Below are 15774 nucleotides of genomic sequence, written 5' to 3' on the forward strand. Positions count from 1 at the left end.
CCTTCCGGAGCCGCCCCGCCCCGGGCCCTGCCCCTGATCTCAGGGCTGCCTGCACACCCTGTGTCTGCTGTTCAGAAGATGAAATAGTCACTCAAGTGTTGAGCTTGGCTGTCAGAGAACAAGCACTCGAGCATGGGAAACAGTCACCACCCAGGCTTAGGGTCCCAGTCGTCTCCCCAAAGGTCAGGCACTCTGGGACCCTGGGACACACTCCGCGTCCAGAGGTGGTCGGACCACTGACCAGAGAGCACGGAACTGCAGGACTACAGCGGCCTGGCATGACGGGCCGCTCTCTCCTGGGTGTGGAGCCCCTCCCTGAGCATCAGGGCAGCTGTGCCTCCCCGCCACTGCCCAGGGCAGAGCCAGCTCAAGCCCCTCTCTCCCACACAGGCCCTGAGCACCACCCGCTTCACGCCCCGCCTCTGCCAAGCCCCCCTCTCAGCCGGCCCACGTTCTCTGCATCAGGGGTCACCCAGGGGCAGAGGGAGGGGCAGCAGGTGATGGCCAGGTCTCGGGCTTGGCCTCCCAGAAAAGCCCCGTCTGGGGACACCCAGCCGGGATGCCGACTGCCCCATGTGGTCAGCCCTGGAGGCCCCCAGACAACGTCCCGAGCTCCAGAGGTCCTGGGTCTGGACCCCACAAAGTCTCCATGACGCCCGGCTGCGCCTCAAGTACCAGGGAAAGGGTTTGAAGAAAAGAGAGAAAGGTGGTGACTAAGAACCTTACCCGAGCATCTCTGCTGGGGACCTTCTGGAAGGAAGCCCTCGACGTGCGCTTGTTCCAGCACTCATTCTGAACCCACTGTACTAAACCCAGGATTCCACCAGGTGCTGACAGATTCACAAAAGGACGCCCCATCCTCAGAAGGGACACAGCGGTGCGTGGCACACACCCACGGGAGGGGAGCTGACTGGGGCGACAGCTTTTGTCAAAGCCAGTGGTGGGATCCTCCTCCCAGACAAACTCAAGTGGCCTGGCTCTGACCAGGCGGCCAGTGGGGCCCGTGGCCTCCAGCGCTGTGACCCGCACTGTGGACAAAGCGTGAACGAACTGGACTGGTGCCACCCACAGCTTCTGAGCAGGACAAACGAGAAGAAAATGGGGAGTGGGTCAGCAGACACGCGCAGGGGAAGGAGGGCAGTCCCGGGCCGGGAAGGGCTGTCCTGTCCCAGTGACCCCAGGGCCAGCTGGCCCCTCAGAACAGCAGCCCCGACCTGCTCTCCACCATGTGCAAACGGGCTACGCCCCAGGAGCACTGACCTAACTCCTCCTGGACACAGACCGGCCGGGGTTTGAGAGGACCCCAGCCCGGGTCCTGAACCACTGCCCCGAGACGCCCCTCGGGCCTCCTCAGGACAGGTCCTGCCCAGAGCAGAGGCGGTCCTGCCTTCGGGGCAGACAAGGCTGCCGGACATCCGAGCTTGGCACTGCGGACACCACATCCCTGGGGGCCGTGGGACCCCAGAGTGGCCACCCATCAGCCAGGTCCTGGACCAGAAGTACCAGGCACCCTGGAGACGAGCGAGAGCGGTGCGCAGAGCGGGGCCTCTCCAAGGCAGGGGGGTCTGGGGGGCGCGACCCAAGAACGCATGGGAACGGCCGCTCCAGCCTGAACTCCGCTGCAGCGCATCATCTGTTTTGGGGCTTTCCTGTCGCAGTGCCTCCAGACCTCATCCTCACAGCCTCCCCTGTACCCCAAATGTCAGAAGGCCACGTGACACTGGACACGGAGGCACCTGGCTGCTCCCCGAATGGGCACTGGCAGAGAATGCCGTCCCCCGACTGCGAGTGCAGGTGGGGAGCCCCTGAGCTGGTCTTCTGCTCCGGGATCCCCGTCCTCCCTGGCCTCCAGCAGGGCGTCCTCGGCGGCAGAACTGAACTGACCTAGACGGCAGGGACGCACTGGCCTGAGGGCGCAGCAGACGGTGAGCGGGCGATGGGAGCCCCGCTGAGCAGCCAGGGTCCGGAAGTCAGATGGCAGGGGGGGCACACACCACCTGCCCAGCTCCGTGAGTCGGGCTGTGAGCCCAGCTGTGCAGGAAAACACGGCTGCCCTGAGCCCGATCACAGAATTCTCGTCTAAGACCGTGCTTCCCAAAGCAGAGGGGAAGCTCTCCGCTGGTGGCGGGAGCACCACCAGGAAGTAAAGCCCCGAGGCTCTCCCTGGCCAGGTGCTCTTGACCGGAAGACACCATCGCTCTGCAACTACACAGAGCCGTGCCCTCCCCAGAAGAGGCACTCAGCCAAAAGCAACTTTTCCTTAAACGTCTCAGCCCCACAGCACTTACTTGTTACTGTCAGGATGAGCCCGGCCCACTTTCGTGACTAAAGACCTGGGGTCGGTCTCCTTCCTTTCTTGGTCCCCCCACGTGGTCGTCCCAACCACGGGCTAAACGAGAACTCAGAACGCCCGTGCTGTAAGTTAACATCATCTGGCAAAAACACTCTGAAGCATCTTCGAGTCAGAGAAGGTGAGCCCGCAGTCGGCACCTGGAAGGACACGCTGCCGCCCCCTCACGAGGAGAGAAGGCTCCCTGCGGGCCACGCCCCACCCTGGGCCACCACGGGGAGCGCCCCAGCCCTGCACACGGCTCCAGAAGACCCCCACCAACTAAGACCCAGCGACACTACGCTGACACCCATCCTCATGGACCCACATGGTGCCTCGGGGTGGACCCAGAAAGCGAGGGTTGCCACTCCTGTCTCAGCCCCACCCACAGTCCCGGCTTCTCTCCACAGACTCTTCCAAACTCCCCACGCTGCTGTCAGTCGCTAACACACTCCTCTTCGGTGGAAGTTTACCACTAACTGTTTGTAGACACTGTGAGTTCGGCAATCTGCGCTACATAAAGGCCAGACGCGTTACTTAGAGAAGCACAGATGAGCCACATCTTAATTCTACAACCCAAACGGAACTGACTGTTTTGGTATAGTTTCCACTAGCCTTTTCCTGTGCACAAATTAACGATTAAAGCATTCGAATTAACTAAAGTTTACCCTGCTTACAACGGATCAGACCCCCTTCTCATTTCGGAAGCTGAACACACCAGGACACCCTGCCCTCTAGGACCAAGTTCAATGAAATTTAAAAACAAAGCCGAGATCTGCCAGGATCCCCGCCAGAGCACACTGAAATCATGGAGCAACTATGAAAGGAATGTTCCGGCCGCTGTCACATGTGCACAGCCACCACACCAAACACTTCAGTTCTCTCCCCAAATGGAGTTCGAATGCAGAACAGGAATCCGGCTGATAACATGCAAATAAAAACAAACTTCCACATATAAAGGCACAATCACTTTACCCAAATATGTACAACCCAAGAGGCCTTGCTTATGGCTGGTTTCGGGCTTTTTTTTGGTTGGTGGGGGCGGTTAATCTCATACTTAATCAAATCATGAATACCACCCTGACATTTTTAGATTATTCAAACATCCAAAAATGCATCCATCCCTGGACGCAACACTGTAAACTGACTGTACCTCAATCAGAAACGAAGAGAAGGGAGGAGGGACGCTAACCCGTGGTTCCGGGGGTGGGGGCACGGGTGCACACGCTGCACAGCGCGGCACCGCTGGCCAGCACGGGGAGCTGCGCGCTCAACTCCTGGCAGCAGCCACAACGGAGCAGAGCGTGAATGCGAGTACCTGCACATACATACGTGCAGGACGGAGACGCCCTGAGGCAGCCCCACACGCGGACTTGACGTCAGTTCAGCGCACTTCACTGCCTGACCTGCGGGCGTCGCAGCTCAGCCCACCTCGCACGTGCCGGGACACTTCCATCAGCCCACAGCCGGGCCGTTGTCTAACACAGCTGATTTTATAAAGCACTGAATATCTAAAAAAACAAAAAGCAGCACCAGCCGGCTAGAGCCCGGCAGCGGCCCTGGCCTCGCCCTGGCCCTGCAGGCACGCCGCAGGCAGGGGCAGCAAGGGCGGGGCTGCGGGAGGTCGAGCCGTGATTAGGGCGCAGCAGAGAGCAGCTGTAAAGGACGAAGTGCAGCACAAGACATACCCAAAAATACCTCGTAAGCTCAGGAGCTCTGAGCGGCTTTAAACAGGGGAGTGACTTAATCCTCGTAACCAGATCTCGGGACGCGGTGGCCACGCAGACGTGGACGGAGAAGTGGTTCCAGGAAGGGGACACCAAGTGGGGAGGGCGTCCAGGCTCTGGCGGGAGGGGCTGGCAGCAACTACGTGGATACAGGAACACGGGCCCAGAGTAAAGGTCAAGGAGGGCACAGAAGACACTCCAGCCCGAGCCTCTCGGAGTTTAAGACGAGCTAGTGCACAGAATCCACACCAAGGGCAAAGGTCCCCGCCCCCCGTGCAAGCGCAGCCGGGCCTCAGCGGGTCACACCTGAGGACGTGCACCACTTCACAGCCGTACAGAACGCAGGATGTTCTCACACGGCAGCTGTCCCGTCACCGCACGTCAAGTTTTCTCCCAGTTAACCCAGCAACTCCAACCAAGCAGGGGCGCGGGGGGGGGGGGGTGCCCTGAGCTGACTGGGCTTCTCATCTCAAAGAGGTAGAACCCCCGGCAGAGCTGGGAGATGGCAAAGGCGACGACTGACAGACAGAGACTGGGGATCAAGTGAGACCAAAGCACAGAAGGAGAGGCGCCCGAGGCAGCTGCAGGCCCCGCAGAGCTGGCAGGCGGCAGCCCTCAAGAGGAAGCTGGGGGAAAGCTGGGTGCAAACTAGAGCAGCAAACACAAGCGAGGGCACGAAGAAAGCACGCCTAGTGTGCGCCTGCAGGACGCCCACGGCGGTGAACCTGTGGCCACCAACACACACCTTTCCACTGAAGAAACCGGGACCGCGGCGCAGGGAGTCACAGGAGCACGTGGCGACCGCACAGGACCACCCCTCAGCAGAGCAGACAAAGGGCCGGTAAACCTGGACTCAGAGGCGCTGGGAGGCAAGGCTCTGCAGAGAGGCAAGCCTCTCCCCGCCAGAGGCGCGCCGCCCCGGGCCTGAGCGGAGAAACTGCTAACAGTCAGTACAGGCAGATGTGAGGGCCCCACCGTCGACAGGAGCGTGCTCTTGGTGCAGAACAACTTACGACGACTGGATTCAAACATACACATTTCCCAACCCAGTCATGCCACCTCTAGGCACCTCATTTAATGGAACTCCTCCGACAAGAGCACAGACTCGATGCAAATACCTCAGAAATCAAGGGAAGGAGATACCAACCTCTACTAGGCTGCGCCAGGCTCTCAGGCCAGGGCCCCAGCGGGTGCAGGTGTGCACAGCCAGCGAGCACGCACCACGGGCCTGACCACTGCTCCAGCCTCGCGCCCACCAGGTGACGACTCAGGACAGCAGGTGACCAGCAGCAAGCGCGGGAGTCCGCGGGAACCTCTCCTGTTCCTTCTGAGGCCACCACGCCTCTCACACGTCATCACGGGTCAGCTGTGCACAGACTTTTCATCAGAGTCCCCAGAAGAGGGTAACACGAGTGGCGCATGGACAACCCCATTCCCTTCCTGGCTGGATTCCACCCAGAATCTCAGGTAGAGGCACCAGCCTCGGCTCAGGCCTGGCTACCAGCAGTGCTCCCAACTTTAAGGGCGGGCAGGACCTGGCAGCCCAGCAGGGAGCCTGCAGGTGCCTCCTCCTCCTCCCCCCGCCCCGAGGAGAGGCGGGCAGCAGGGCAGGGTTAGGAGACCCGCCTGCAGAAGGGGGGGCGGCCACACTCTGGGCTGGTTCCCCTCCTCCTCGTGTGCAGTCACTGGGACTCGCGGTCAACTCTGGTGAGCGCTAGGTTTTCAGGAGCTCCGGGAGTGTCTGTAATCAGGAGGGAGGGCCACCTCATTCCAATTGTAAGTACAAACGCTCCCGAAGAGGTGAAACCCCTGGAGCTGCCCCGTGGGCACGACCGAAGAGTGGCTTCTGCAGGAGCGCCAGCCAACACTGCGTGGATGCTGGGGGTGGTTTTCATATCCGCGGTGGAGTCCTACGTTTCCCGCACTCTGAGATCTTTACTTCTGTCCCCCTGTTGGCTTTTGCTACAACTGTTTCCTAGAGAAAACCACCCCTTGATCCTGGCTCTCCCCGTCAGAACTGGTGCCCTGAACACCTGCAGTCCAGGCCTCCTGGACACTCAGCTGACGTCCGCACATGCGTTCACACCTACACACAGCGCGGGTGACACTAAATTGTGTATCGGTGGGACTGGGAGATTCTGGTACCCAGCACCCTCCTGAGGAAATTCTGCCTCCAAATTTTAAGCTGGAAAGCCATTTAGAAAAGAATCACAGCGATGGGACTTGTTAGATTTTTGGTACACATGTTAAACATTGTGTGCAGACTGAAACGCCTTGTCTGAGTCCCAAAACCACCAATAAATCTCAACTATGAAAAGAAATGGGGGGAAAGGCCTAAGATGAGCAAGTCTCAGAAAGCGGGCCACGCTGAGCTCACTCTCGGGGTGGGTGGGCCGCCCCCCACCCCAGCTCCAAGCTGTCAGCTCCACACTGACCACACAGTAGGCAGCCCCCCCAGCTCCCAGCCCCACACAGGCCACCCAGTAGGCAGCTCTAGTCCCGTTCGCAGAGCAGCAGGAGACAGGATCCCACCAGGTTTCTGTACCCGTTTCCAGCTCTGGGGTCCCACGGCACGTCTCCCTGGGACCTGCTGCAGGTGAGGCAGGCCTGCCCGCGTGCAGGACACACAAGAGGAAGGGGAAGGGGAGAGAAGGGTGTGACGCAGCTCCTTTTAAGAATCAAGCCAATCCCCCTGGGATAGAAAAGGCTGGCGTGGGCCCAGCCGGCTCACCAGGCATGGAGACAGGGTGCCCCAGGCCCACACTCCAGGGGCACCGGGGAGGTGAGCGCTGAGGACAGCAGCACGCTCTGGGCTGACTGAGCAGGCACTCGGGGACGCTCACAGTGCCACATGCTGGGAACGCAGAGCCCCTGTCTCACGGGATCTGTGCTCCGGGGGGGCTGGACTGCAGGGCAGGAGGGAAAGGGGAAGTCTCAGTCGTCCCTGAAGTGCACAGCTGACCCAGGTCCAAAAACTCAGTTAATGGTTTATAAGCAGTTTGGTAAGATCAACGGACAGAGGACACGAAGCCAAGGAAGCAGAGCAAGTGGCAGGCCTGTGACGCCCAATGCCACTTCCAGCAGCCAAGACGCCCAGGTCCCAGCCAGGCCTCGTCTCTGGAAATCCGGAGTCACCTAACTGCTAGATTTCTGATGGACAGAGAAAGAGCCGCCGTAACTTTCCCTCCTCTGACCTTCCAAAAAGCAGGGTGGGGGGAGGGGGAGCGGACAGGAGCCGTTCATATGATCGATCGTGTGTCAACGGCTGGTCACACTGAGCACCAAGTCTCCACCTCGTTAACCCAATTTATCAGGAGTACAGGAACTAGCAGACACAAAGGCGCCGAGACGGGAACGCAAGGCCTGCCACGCAGCCGGCGTGGGCAAGTATCTAGAGCACAAGTGGGAGAACGGACGGGGGAGACGTGACAGAGGGAGACCCTGATCACTTCAGCAGATGTCTCTAGACTCGCGTCATGAAACCACCGTCAAAGCACCAGCCACCTTGGAAATACCTCAAAGGGAGACAGAATCTTGTACCTGCATTTAAAAAAAAAAAAGGGCCGTCGGATCGCACGACCATCCCTCCTGGACCAACAGTGCGTGCGTGACCCTGCCGGAGGCTGCGCCCTGAGGTGCAGCAGCACAGACAAATCCAGCTCAACATTACTGCTGTATTCTCTGAAGATGTTTTCGTGGGATTACATCGAGCTGAAAGGCAGGGCAAGCAGAGCGGGCCCCTGAGGAGGCTCACGCAGCCCGAGGGCGACCAAGCCGACACGGGGGCTCAGCAGGCGGCGGGCAGAACGAGCCCTGGCGGGGGAGGCGCTGCCCAGAGCGCCCCAGAGACGTCGGCAGACCAGACCCACCGGGCCTAACCCGGGGTATGTCAGGGAACTGAGGCCACCGCGGCAACGTCCACAGCCCGCCCTCGGGAGGACACAGGGTGTGGGGGGCCCCCACGCAGGCACTCCGGTGCCGTCTGTACCAGACTCAGCTGCTGGGTTCCCACAGCCACAGCCGAGAGCTTGGGGACTCGCCTGTGTCAGACAGGACACGAGGCAGCAGCACTTACTGAACTACGTCAAACCCGCCCAGGGAGGAGCCACGGGACGAGAGGAGCAGAGCCCAGACAGCCGCAGCACACGGCCGCCCCGCACGATGCTGCCCGGGGAGCTGCACGAAGACCCGCGCCTCCAACGGCCGCGCGGGTCCCCCAGAGGACACGGAGCACCCGCCAGTCCCCGCCTGGACCGAGCACACCGCCACCGGCAGCTGGGGGCAGCGGGCACTCGGCTTTCCTGCTGCAGAGGCATTCAGGACCACAGGAAGTTGGTTTGGTTTTTTTTCTCTTTAAAATCAGGAAGCATAGGGACCAACAAATGGCCAGAACCTGTCACGTAAATTACCTGCTATTCTTCCAAGCTGCTCCTTCTGTGAGTGGTGCTCCCAGTGCTGGAAACACTGGCCTAACTGTTCCAAGCCACCTCCCAGGACGCTGGGCTCAGCCCCCAGGAATGAACTTGACCGTTTTCAAATACTGGAGGAGCGAGACCTGACAGCAGCAAGTCCTCCCACTGCTAGATCAACCGTCCCACTGGCAGAGTGCAGAGCGGCAACTGTCCCAAGTGGAAATGACAGACCGCTAACTGCGGGGGTCCCTCAACAACACTTCACATGAGTCACCTTTACCTGCAACGTCAAGGTCAAGGTAACCGTTCACAGCTGGGGCTGCAGTGGTTGCAAACTCTGCCATCCGAGGACGCTGAGGCATGTGAAACCAAGGTTCCGATCAAACGGTTCCTCGGAAACCAACCTCGGTGGGCTGGACACGACTCCGTTCCTTTCCCTGGTCTCCCTGGGGACCCTCAAGCTGGCTCTATCCAGTGGTTTGTTCCAACCATCTTGACAAGTATGCGCGCTGCGTCTGGGGAGGGCCAGTTACTCCCATGTCTCTCAGCAACACAGAACCACCCACCCTAACAGCAGGAACGGACGGAGGCTCTCTGGTGCTCAACTTTTGAGTTCGTGAAACTGTATTCTACAGTGTGGTTTCCAACACGTGACGTATCTGCACATCCCCCTTATCCAAAGGGTCTGTGAACTAAGATGGCGCACTGACGCACCTTTTCCACTGTTCCCCTTATTTATCTTCGGGTACTTTTATTTTGCAATGACTTTTTAAAAAATACATTATTTGAGGTTTTGAGATTTAAAAAACACCTTTTACTTGTTTTCAGGACTACATTAGATTCTTTAAAGACTGTGCGGTACCGTCTGCCTTCAGCCAAGCCTGCACTGACAGGAATAACCCTCAGCAACCGCTCGTCCGAAACACAGGCGAGCGTGGCTCTGTGAACGCACTCGTCTTCCTCTGCCAGGAACTCTCGTCACCAGTGGTCACCACGACAGAGTATACAGATTGAAAACCAAAACACCTTCACTTTTGCCCACACCTGTGTCGTTCCACAATCTTACCATTCGTATCTTCTTTAAATGAGCTGGCGTCAAAAACCACCCAGGAGACTAGAGCGCACTCTGCAGAGCAGAGAGTGGAACAGCCGCCTCCCCTCTCCCCGCAGAAACGTTATCCCCCGGGACATACACTGCCGGTAGTCACTCAACATAAAGCCGAGAATCGTCATACAGATCTTCATACGACTCCAAACGTACCGAAGAATACACGTAACAATTTCAGCGTCCGCCTCAGCGGGCAGACGCAACCGTCAGGAGGCGACACTGGAAGCCCAGACACAAAGTCACACGGACACAGGAGGCCGCGCCTCGCTCAGGAAAGGATGCGCCAAACACAGTTGCATTTATTTTCTTTTTTTAAGCAAATAACAAAGACCCAGTTTACCAGCTTTACTTTTTTAAACCTAAGCTTAACGTTACATATCTAAACAATTTTCAAAACTTACTAAGTTGCCAGCAATCATGCACAACTAGAAAACATCCTCAATTTATACTGAACCAGAAATGTGTTACCATTAACGCGTTAGTGTCTTTCGCTACTGAAAACACTGAAGAAAACTGGAATTACTTTTGTGGAAGGTTCGTCCTGGCAATGTTAGCTTCACAGCAGGCTGACACTACTTGGCTCACGCTGCAAGCAAATGGGAAGCAGGCCCGTGCTGGTGTCAGTGTACGAAAGAGTCACGGCCGCCTTGAGTCACGTTTAATAAAAAGGCAAAGTGCACACAGAGATTTACAACAATCTTAAAGACAAAAAATGGTCCTATCATGTGGTCCCAACAATAAACTCAAAAGTCTATGACAAACAGGGCTCCGACGAGCTGCGTATAAATACGTTAGATCAGGTACAGTTACACGGAAAGGCGAGTTCGTCTGAAACCTGCCAGTCCTCGGGGCGCCCGCCACACGGAACGTTCCTGTGCCATGCGGGCCGGGAGCTACTTGTTCTCCAAGCGCAGCAGCTGCTCCTTACCATTTATCGTCAAGGACTTTAATTGGCCGTTCTCTTCAACTTCCACTCTTTCCTGACCGTTCTCGACAATCCTGGGGGATAAACAGCATTTTAAAACCTTTTTGTTAAGTATGTACATGAACACAAACGCATGTTTTAAGAAACTGCCACAGAGACACATGAAATCCCTCCTCTGTGGCCGAAAAACACAGCTGGAGACAAGCTAACTCGCGACCAGTGTGTCTTCGCGGGGTTTATTCCGACAGACGGAGCTCGTCTCTAACACCGCACCGCGGAGCACCGAGCCGGGGACAGACACTGTCTCACAACGGCCAGTTTCACTGCGAACGGCCTCCCTCTCAGCACGCCGCCAGGGCTGCCAGCACCCACTACACGCTGACGATGGCTCCAAACAAAGGCGACGTCTAACAGTCAGCACTCAGCCAAAGCTTAGAAGGAAGAGCTCGAAACCGAAGACCAAGAATCCCGTGGTGCCAGGCTCCCCGTACCACCTGCGCCCCCCACGCTGCAGCGTGCGAGCAAAGCGCGCCACCAGGGAAGCACGCCGCCTGCCGATGAGAGCCACCGCCACGTACCTCTTGGTGGTGATTTTCCTGCCGTTGACCATCTTGGTAGACGTTGACACAGATTTGTAGTTGCCCATTCCACCACCGCCAAACGCCGTGGAAGAGAAAGACGTGATGCCTCCGTGGCCTAGCGAGCCGAAGGACGTGAATCCTGAAGGAAAACAGGAAAGAAAGGACATCAGAACCAACACGCCTGGTGCTGACTTAGCACAAAACTGGCCGCTCTTCAGCTTTTCATCAGAGCCACGGCGCGGGAGGAAAGACGTGCTCTCCTCTGCATCGGGGGAGCAGGAGGAGAGCCAGCCGCCCCTCCTCTGCACAGGGCCCTGCGGCCTCACCGGCACCTCACCCTGCGGATGGGGACAGCCTGGTGCGCACGTCTCAGGAGCGCAGCGGACTTCTGCCACAGTCTGGCAAGCCCAACTCGTTTGTGACCCCCCACTGCAATGTGCCCGCAGGGGATGAGAGTCCATTATTACAAAGCTAAGGCCACTTTATGAAGGGGGCTGCAAATGCCCCGGAAGAGCACAGATCCAGAGCTCACGGACTAATGCCCAACACAGCGTGTCCGCTACACACACTACAAAGTCCTGACTTCCACGTGTCACACTGACGCAACCTGAGGCCGGTCTGCTTGTTACGAGCTCACTCCCTGTCCCGCTCCCAAACGTGCCCATGAAAGCAGCCACCCGGTAACTCCTTGGCGTGACCCTACACAGGGCTCGTTAAAGGTAAGGACTGCAGCCCCACAGCCCTCACGCCAGCCGCACGTCTCTTAACTGAAGCACTACTGCACTGATACTTTTAACCAGCTTTCTCTTGTTCTCCAACTTCAGCATATTACCTGGCGCCTGACGAAAGAATCTCTTAAGAAAGTTACCCCTACAACTGCCCTTTGTCAACTCTGACCACAGGTCACTTCCTCAGCGCCGTCCTGAAGGGACAAGCACCGGGAGCCGTGACACGTGGGGCAGCCGGCCAGTAAGCACTGCCATTCAAGACCAGAACAGACGGCAAGCGGCTCCCGTGAAGAGGAACTGGAGGGCGTGGAGGACGAGCTACGAGCCCCACCCTGCAGGGGAGACCCGGGGCTCCACCTGCCGGTGCACCTGGCACCCAACTCAGCACCAGCCGCCTTCGCCGACAGCCACAAGTGACTGCACCTCCCAGGGAATCGGTGTGGCTCTGGCCACACACGGACCTTATGAAGCCCCACCTTCTGACCCCGCCAACCTGGACTCGTCCAGGATACGAGAGTTGGTTTTTTGATTTTTCAGTGAGGAGGTTAGATACAAAAAGATATAGTGAGACTGTCTAGTAGGCAATTTCACATTTGCCCAAAGCCACAGGATTCATTACATGTTGGCTTCAACAGTTAAGAGCAGAAGCGGGTTCTGCAGTGTAACTTCTTGGGAAGAAAAGGGGTAAGAGCCAGGTCACTAAGCACAGCTCTGTGCACATCCACAGAGCTGTCCTAGCAAAAAGCGTCCACACGCTTCAAACTGCCCTAAATACGAGAACGCTGCGCTATGTCTGCTCAGACACTGGAGACTGAGCCCGAGGGATTCGTACCTGTATCAAAAGAAGGAAATCCCCCTCCAAAGGCAGGAAATCCACTGAAAGCGGAGAACAACGACCCTGTGCCTCGGTTCCGGCTCCTACGGGTGCCCCTCTGATTCCCAAAGAGGTCCTCAAATGGGTCTTCTGAAAACAAACAGAAGTGCTCTGTGAAGCCTTTATCCAAGTCTGTTTTCTCACGGGAGAGCTGCAACACGGGGAAGCGGGTTAGCGCCTCGTATCACGGTCCCATCAGGAACGACGGCCGACCCCCGAGGTCCAGCAACGCAGCTCGCGGGACAGCAGCTGACGTCCATCCAACCGGCGTTTCACGTACCTGTTCAATGCAACTAAAGCTAGACCACAATGCGGACTGATTTAAATCAAAAAAAAAAACACAAGGTACATACATGTGTAAAACTCCGCACCACTAATACACAGACTCGGACAGAGAGCTGCTTTGATACGGATTTTCCCTGAACGTTCTGGCAGACACTGTCCCAGCAGATGCCACTTAAGAGGTCAGGATGGTTTCACAGCTAAGTCGTTGTACTGCACGGAGTCTGGGCTGCTCCAAAATAATTCAGGAATAAAAAAAAAAAGGATTCCCCTTACATATTTACTTGTGACACAGAGAATGTTGCAGCAAGTGAGGCAAAATTTAACGGCTGTCATGCTGTACCACGTGGGTGTTCAAGAATCCCTTTCACTTTTCTGTAAGCTTGATGTCTCCAAAAACTTTTAGAAAACGTTAGCTAAAGTCAGATTTGGCTAAAGGTCAATCGGCAGACATTACATTGTTCTTTGATAGAAAACCAACACAACAGGCATTATACAGCTACCAAAGCTGCCACGATGCCCCTGGAAATAAAAACAAAATTAGCCTCGACACTTTAGGGATTGGGGAGGGGGATCAATGAACACTTACTGAAAACATGAACTATATAAACTTCGTAAAACATTAGCTGAGGGTCTGTTTTTTATATTTATCAGTGCTGTATTTTTTTGAGGATATGGGAGTCCTTTCAGAAATAAAAACAAGGACCCCTGATGGATGGACAGCAATGCACGAAGGGAAAGAGAAAAGCAACCTAGGACACAGAAACTATCAACTCGTACGGCATATCCTTAAGACAAGGCAGGAGTGACCACAGCAGGGAATTAATACATTTGAGAAGCGGAACAATTAAAGTAAACAGAACAGCACACAGGGAGCATGAAACCAAGTAGAAACTGAGATCCACGGTGCGCTTATGTTTCCAGACAACATGGCCGGAGCAACGTGCCACCCGCAGCGGAACTCGGGCAGCGGTCTGGGAGGACGAGCCCCAGGACAGGGCACCTGTTCCCCGAGACCTGGTGACGACGCAGGGGGAGGTGAGGCCAGGGCGGCCCCAGGAAAGCACGGGATGGTGGCGGGGGAAGAGGAGGCAGAAACAAGGCCTCTCAGAAACAAGAGAGGCACTCAGAGCGCAGGGAAATGGGCCTGGAGAAGAAACATTCAGAAAAACCGGTCACCGCCAGCTTGCTGAGGGACCCAAAAGAACCAAGCGCTAGCGGAAGGACAGCGCAATCCCAGCAGCCCTGGGGCGGTTCAGGAGTCCTAGCCAGCGGCAGGCGACAGCTGCTCCTGCTCACAAATTAGCCCCCAGATTGTGCTAATTTTACCCAACACATTTTGGGAATTTCTACAAAGCATCATCCTGTTCAAATAAAATCCAAGCGTTCTCTAAGGCACCTCATCCCTTACTGTCACGGCAGCGCCGAACTCAGACCCAACACCCCTGCATCATGACCCCCCCTTCCCCGTTAAGAGAAACTTTACAAACTCAGTTGAAACTCACAGTGAAGTAATTTTCTCTCTCACTCCCAAGTGACCATTAGAAAGCATTCACACGGCCAGCTCCAGGCTCTTGCTCCCCACCCCGCGTTCCTGAGCCCGGCGCTCTTCCGTGCACTGAGAGACTTCATCTACGTCGGCGCACTGCAGCCTTCCACAATGCGCCTTTTATCACAGCTATCACGTTAGTTACTGTTTCTTAAGCTTCGTACACAGCAGCGAAACCTTCCAAGGTTGCTCGTGAGGCTTTTGAGGTGTCCGCTGACACCAGTACCGAATAAATGGTTTTAGTTTGTTTACGCCGAGCTGATTAAGACTTCCCCAATTACAAACCACCTTCTTCAGAAGCCACTTCAGAGAAGGCAGCTGAGTAGTAAGGATGGACAGATTGTGTCATCCTCAAGGGCAGCACGGTGCCCTGCCATCAGTGTGTCTCAAAGTGCTTCTGGGTGAGTGAGTGGACTGAGCAGAGCAGGCTGGCCTCCCCAGTGTGGGAGGGACCCGCCCAATCGGCTGCGGGGCTGAACAGAGCAGAAGGCTGACCCTCCCCTGAACACCTGCGGATTCTCCTGCCTGTCCTGTCGGCTTCCAACCTGCAGCGCAGCTGCCTCGGCCTCTGGGCTCAAACTGGGACATCAGCTCTGCAAATGTGGAAGCTGTCCGTCTCCAGTCAAGTGACCAATTACTTAAACACTGAACTTCCTTAGATAGATTTCCTAACTTCCTGTTGGCTCTGTCTCTCTGGAGAACCTAGCACAGAACTCACAGGTTTCTAGAAACTGGTCATTTCACAAGTTCTTTCGTCAGGTCTGTACCCCGTAACAAGACGGTGCGTCCTGGGCCACCAACGTCACAGGAAACAGGCATCGGCCTGCAAATGAGCCCTGACCTGTCCTTTCAGCGCCCTGGGTGTCCTGTATCAAACTCGCCCTCAACTTTATACCCGCCTGCTCCTCTGAGATATTACACCAAGTCCAAGAAGGTGACATCCACAAAGCACTCAACTGACCGACAATCCAAGTGACAATGTCACATTTACGGCAAAAAAGTACACTGAACTGAACGCTGTGGGAAAAAACCGAGCGCAAAACGTGACAAACGTTCACATGCACACGTGTTAAAAGACTTGAGGAAAAACCAAGTCAAACAAATGTTTAAAGCCATCCATTTCCTTGAATTTTACCGAAATTCAGTATCTGACAGACTAACCACACAGCAACAAACAGACATCAGCTCAAGTCCAATGCTCTACGCCCGTCTGAAGGGCACCGAGCAAGGCTCAACGCCAAGGTGATGGCCAGTCCTGC

The 15774-nt window shown here is 56.4% G+C and overlaps 1 protein-coding gene across 3 annotated transcripts in view; it reads right to left on the reverse strand.

Annotated features, from left to right (window-relative positions):
• The window catches only part of DNAJB6 (DnaJ heat shock protein family (Hsp40) member B6), a 60578-nt gene that overhangs the window by 7748 nt on the left and 37056 nt on the right, over positions 1–15774 (reverse strand). For 2 of the 3 annotated variants that reach the window (XM_072964049.1, XM_072964048.1), the window contains exons 6-8: positions 12643–12774; positions 11080–11221; positions 10505–10575 (exon numbers count right to left, since the gene is read on the reverse strand). In XM_072964049.1, coding sequence (XP_072820150.1) covers positions 10505–10575; positions 11080–11221; positions 12643–12774 — 345 coding nt within the window. The remainder of the gene's footprint in view (positions 1–10504; positions 10576–11079; positions 11222–12642; positions 12775–15774) is intronic. The other variant, XM_072964050.1, reaches the window with a different exon arrangement.

This window comes from Vicugna pacos, chromosome 7 (assembly GCF_048564905.1).
Source record: "Vicugna pacos chromosome 7, VicPac4, whole genome shotgun sequence".
Lineage (NCBI taxonomy): Eukaryota > Metazoa > Chordata > Mammalia > Artiodactyla > Camelidae > Vicugna > Vicugna pacos.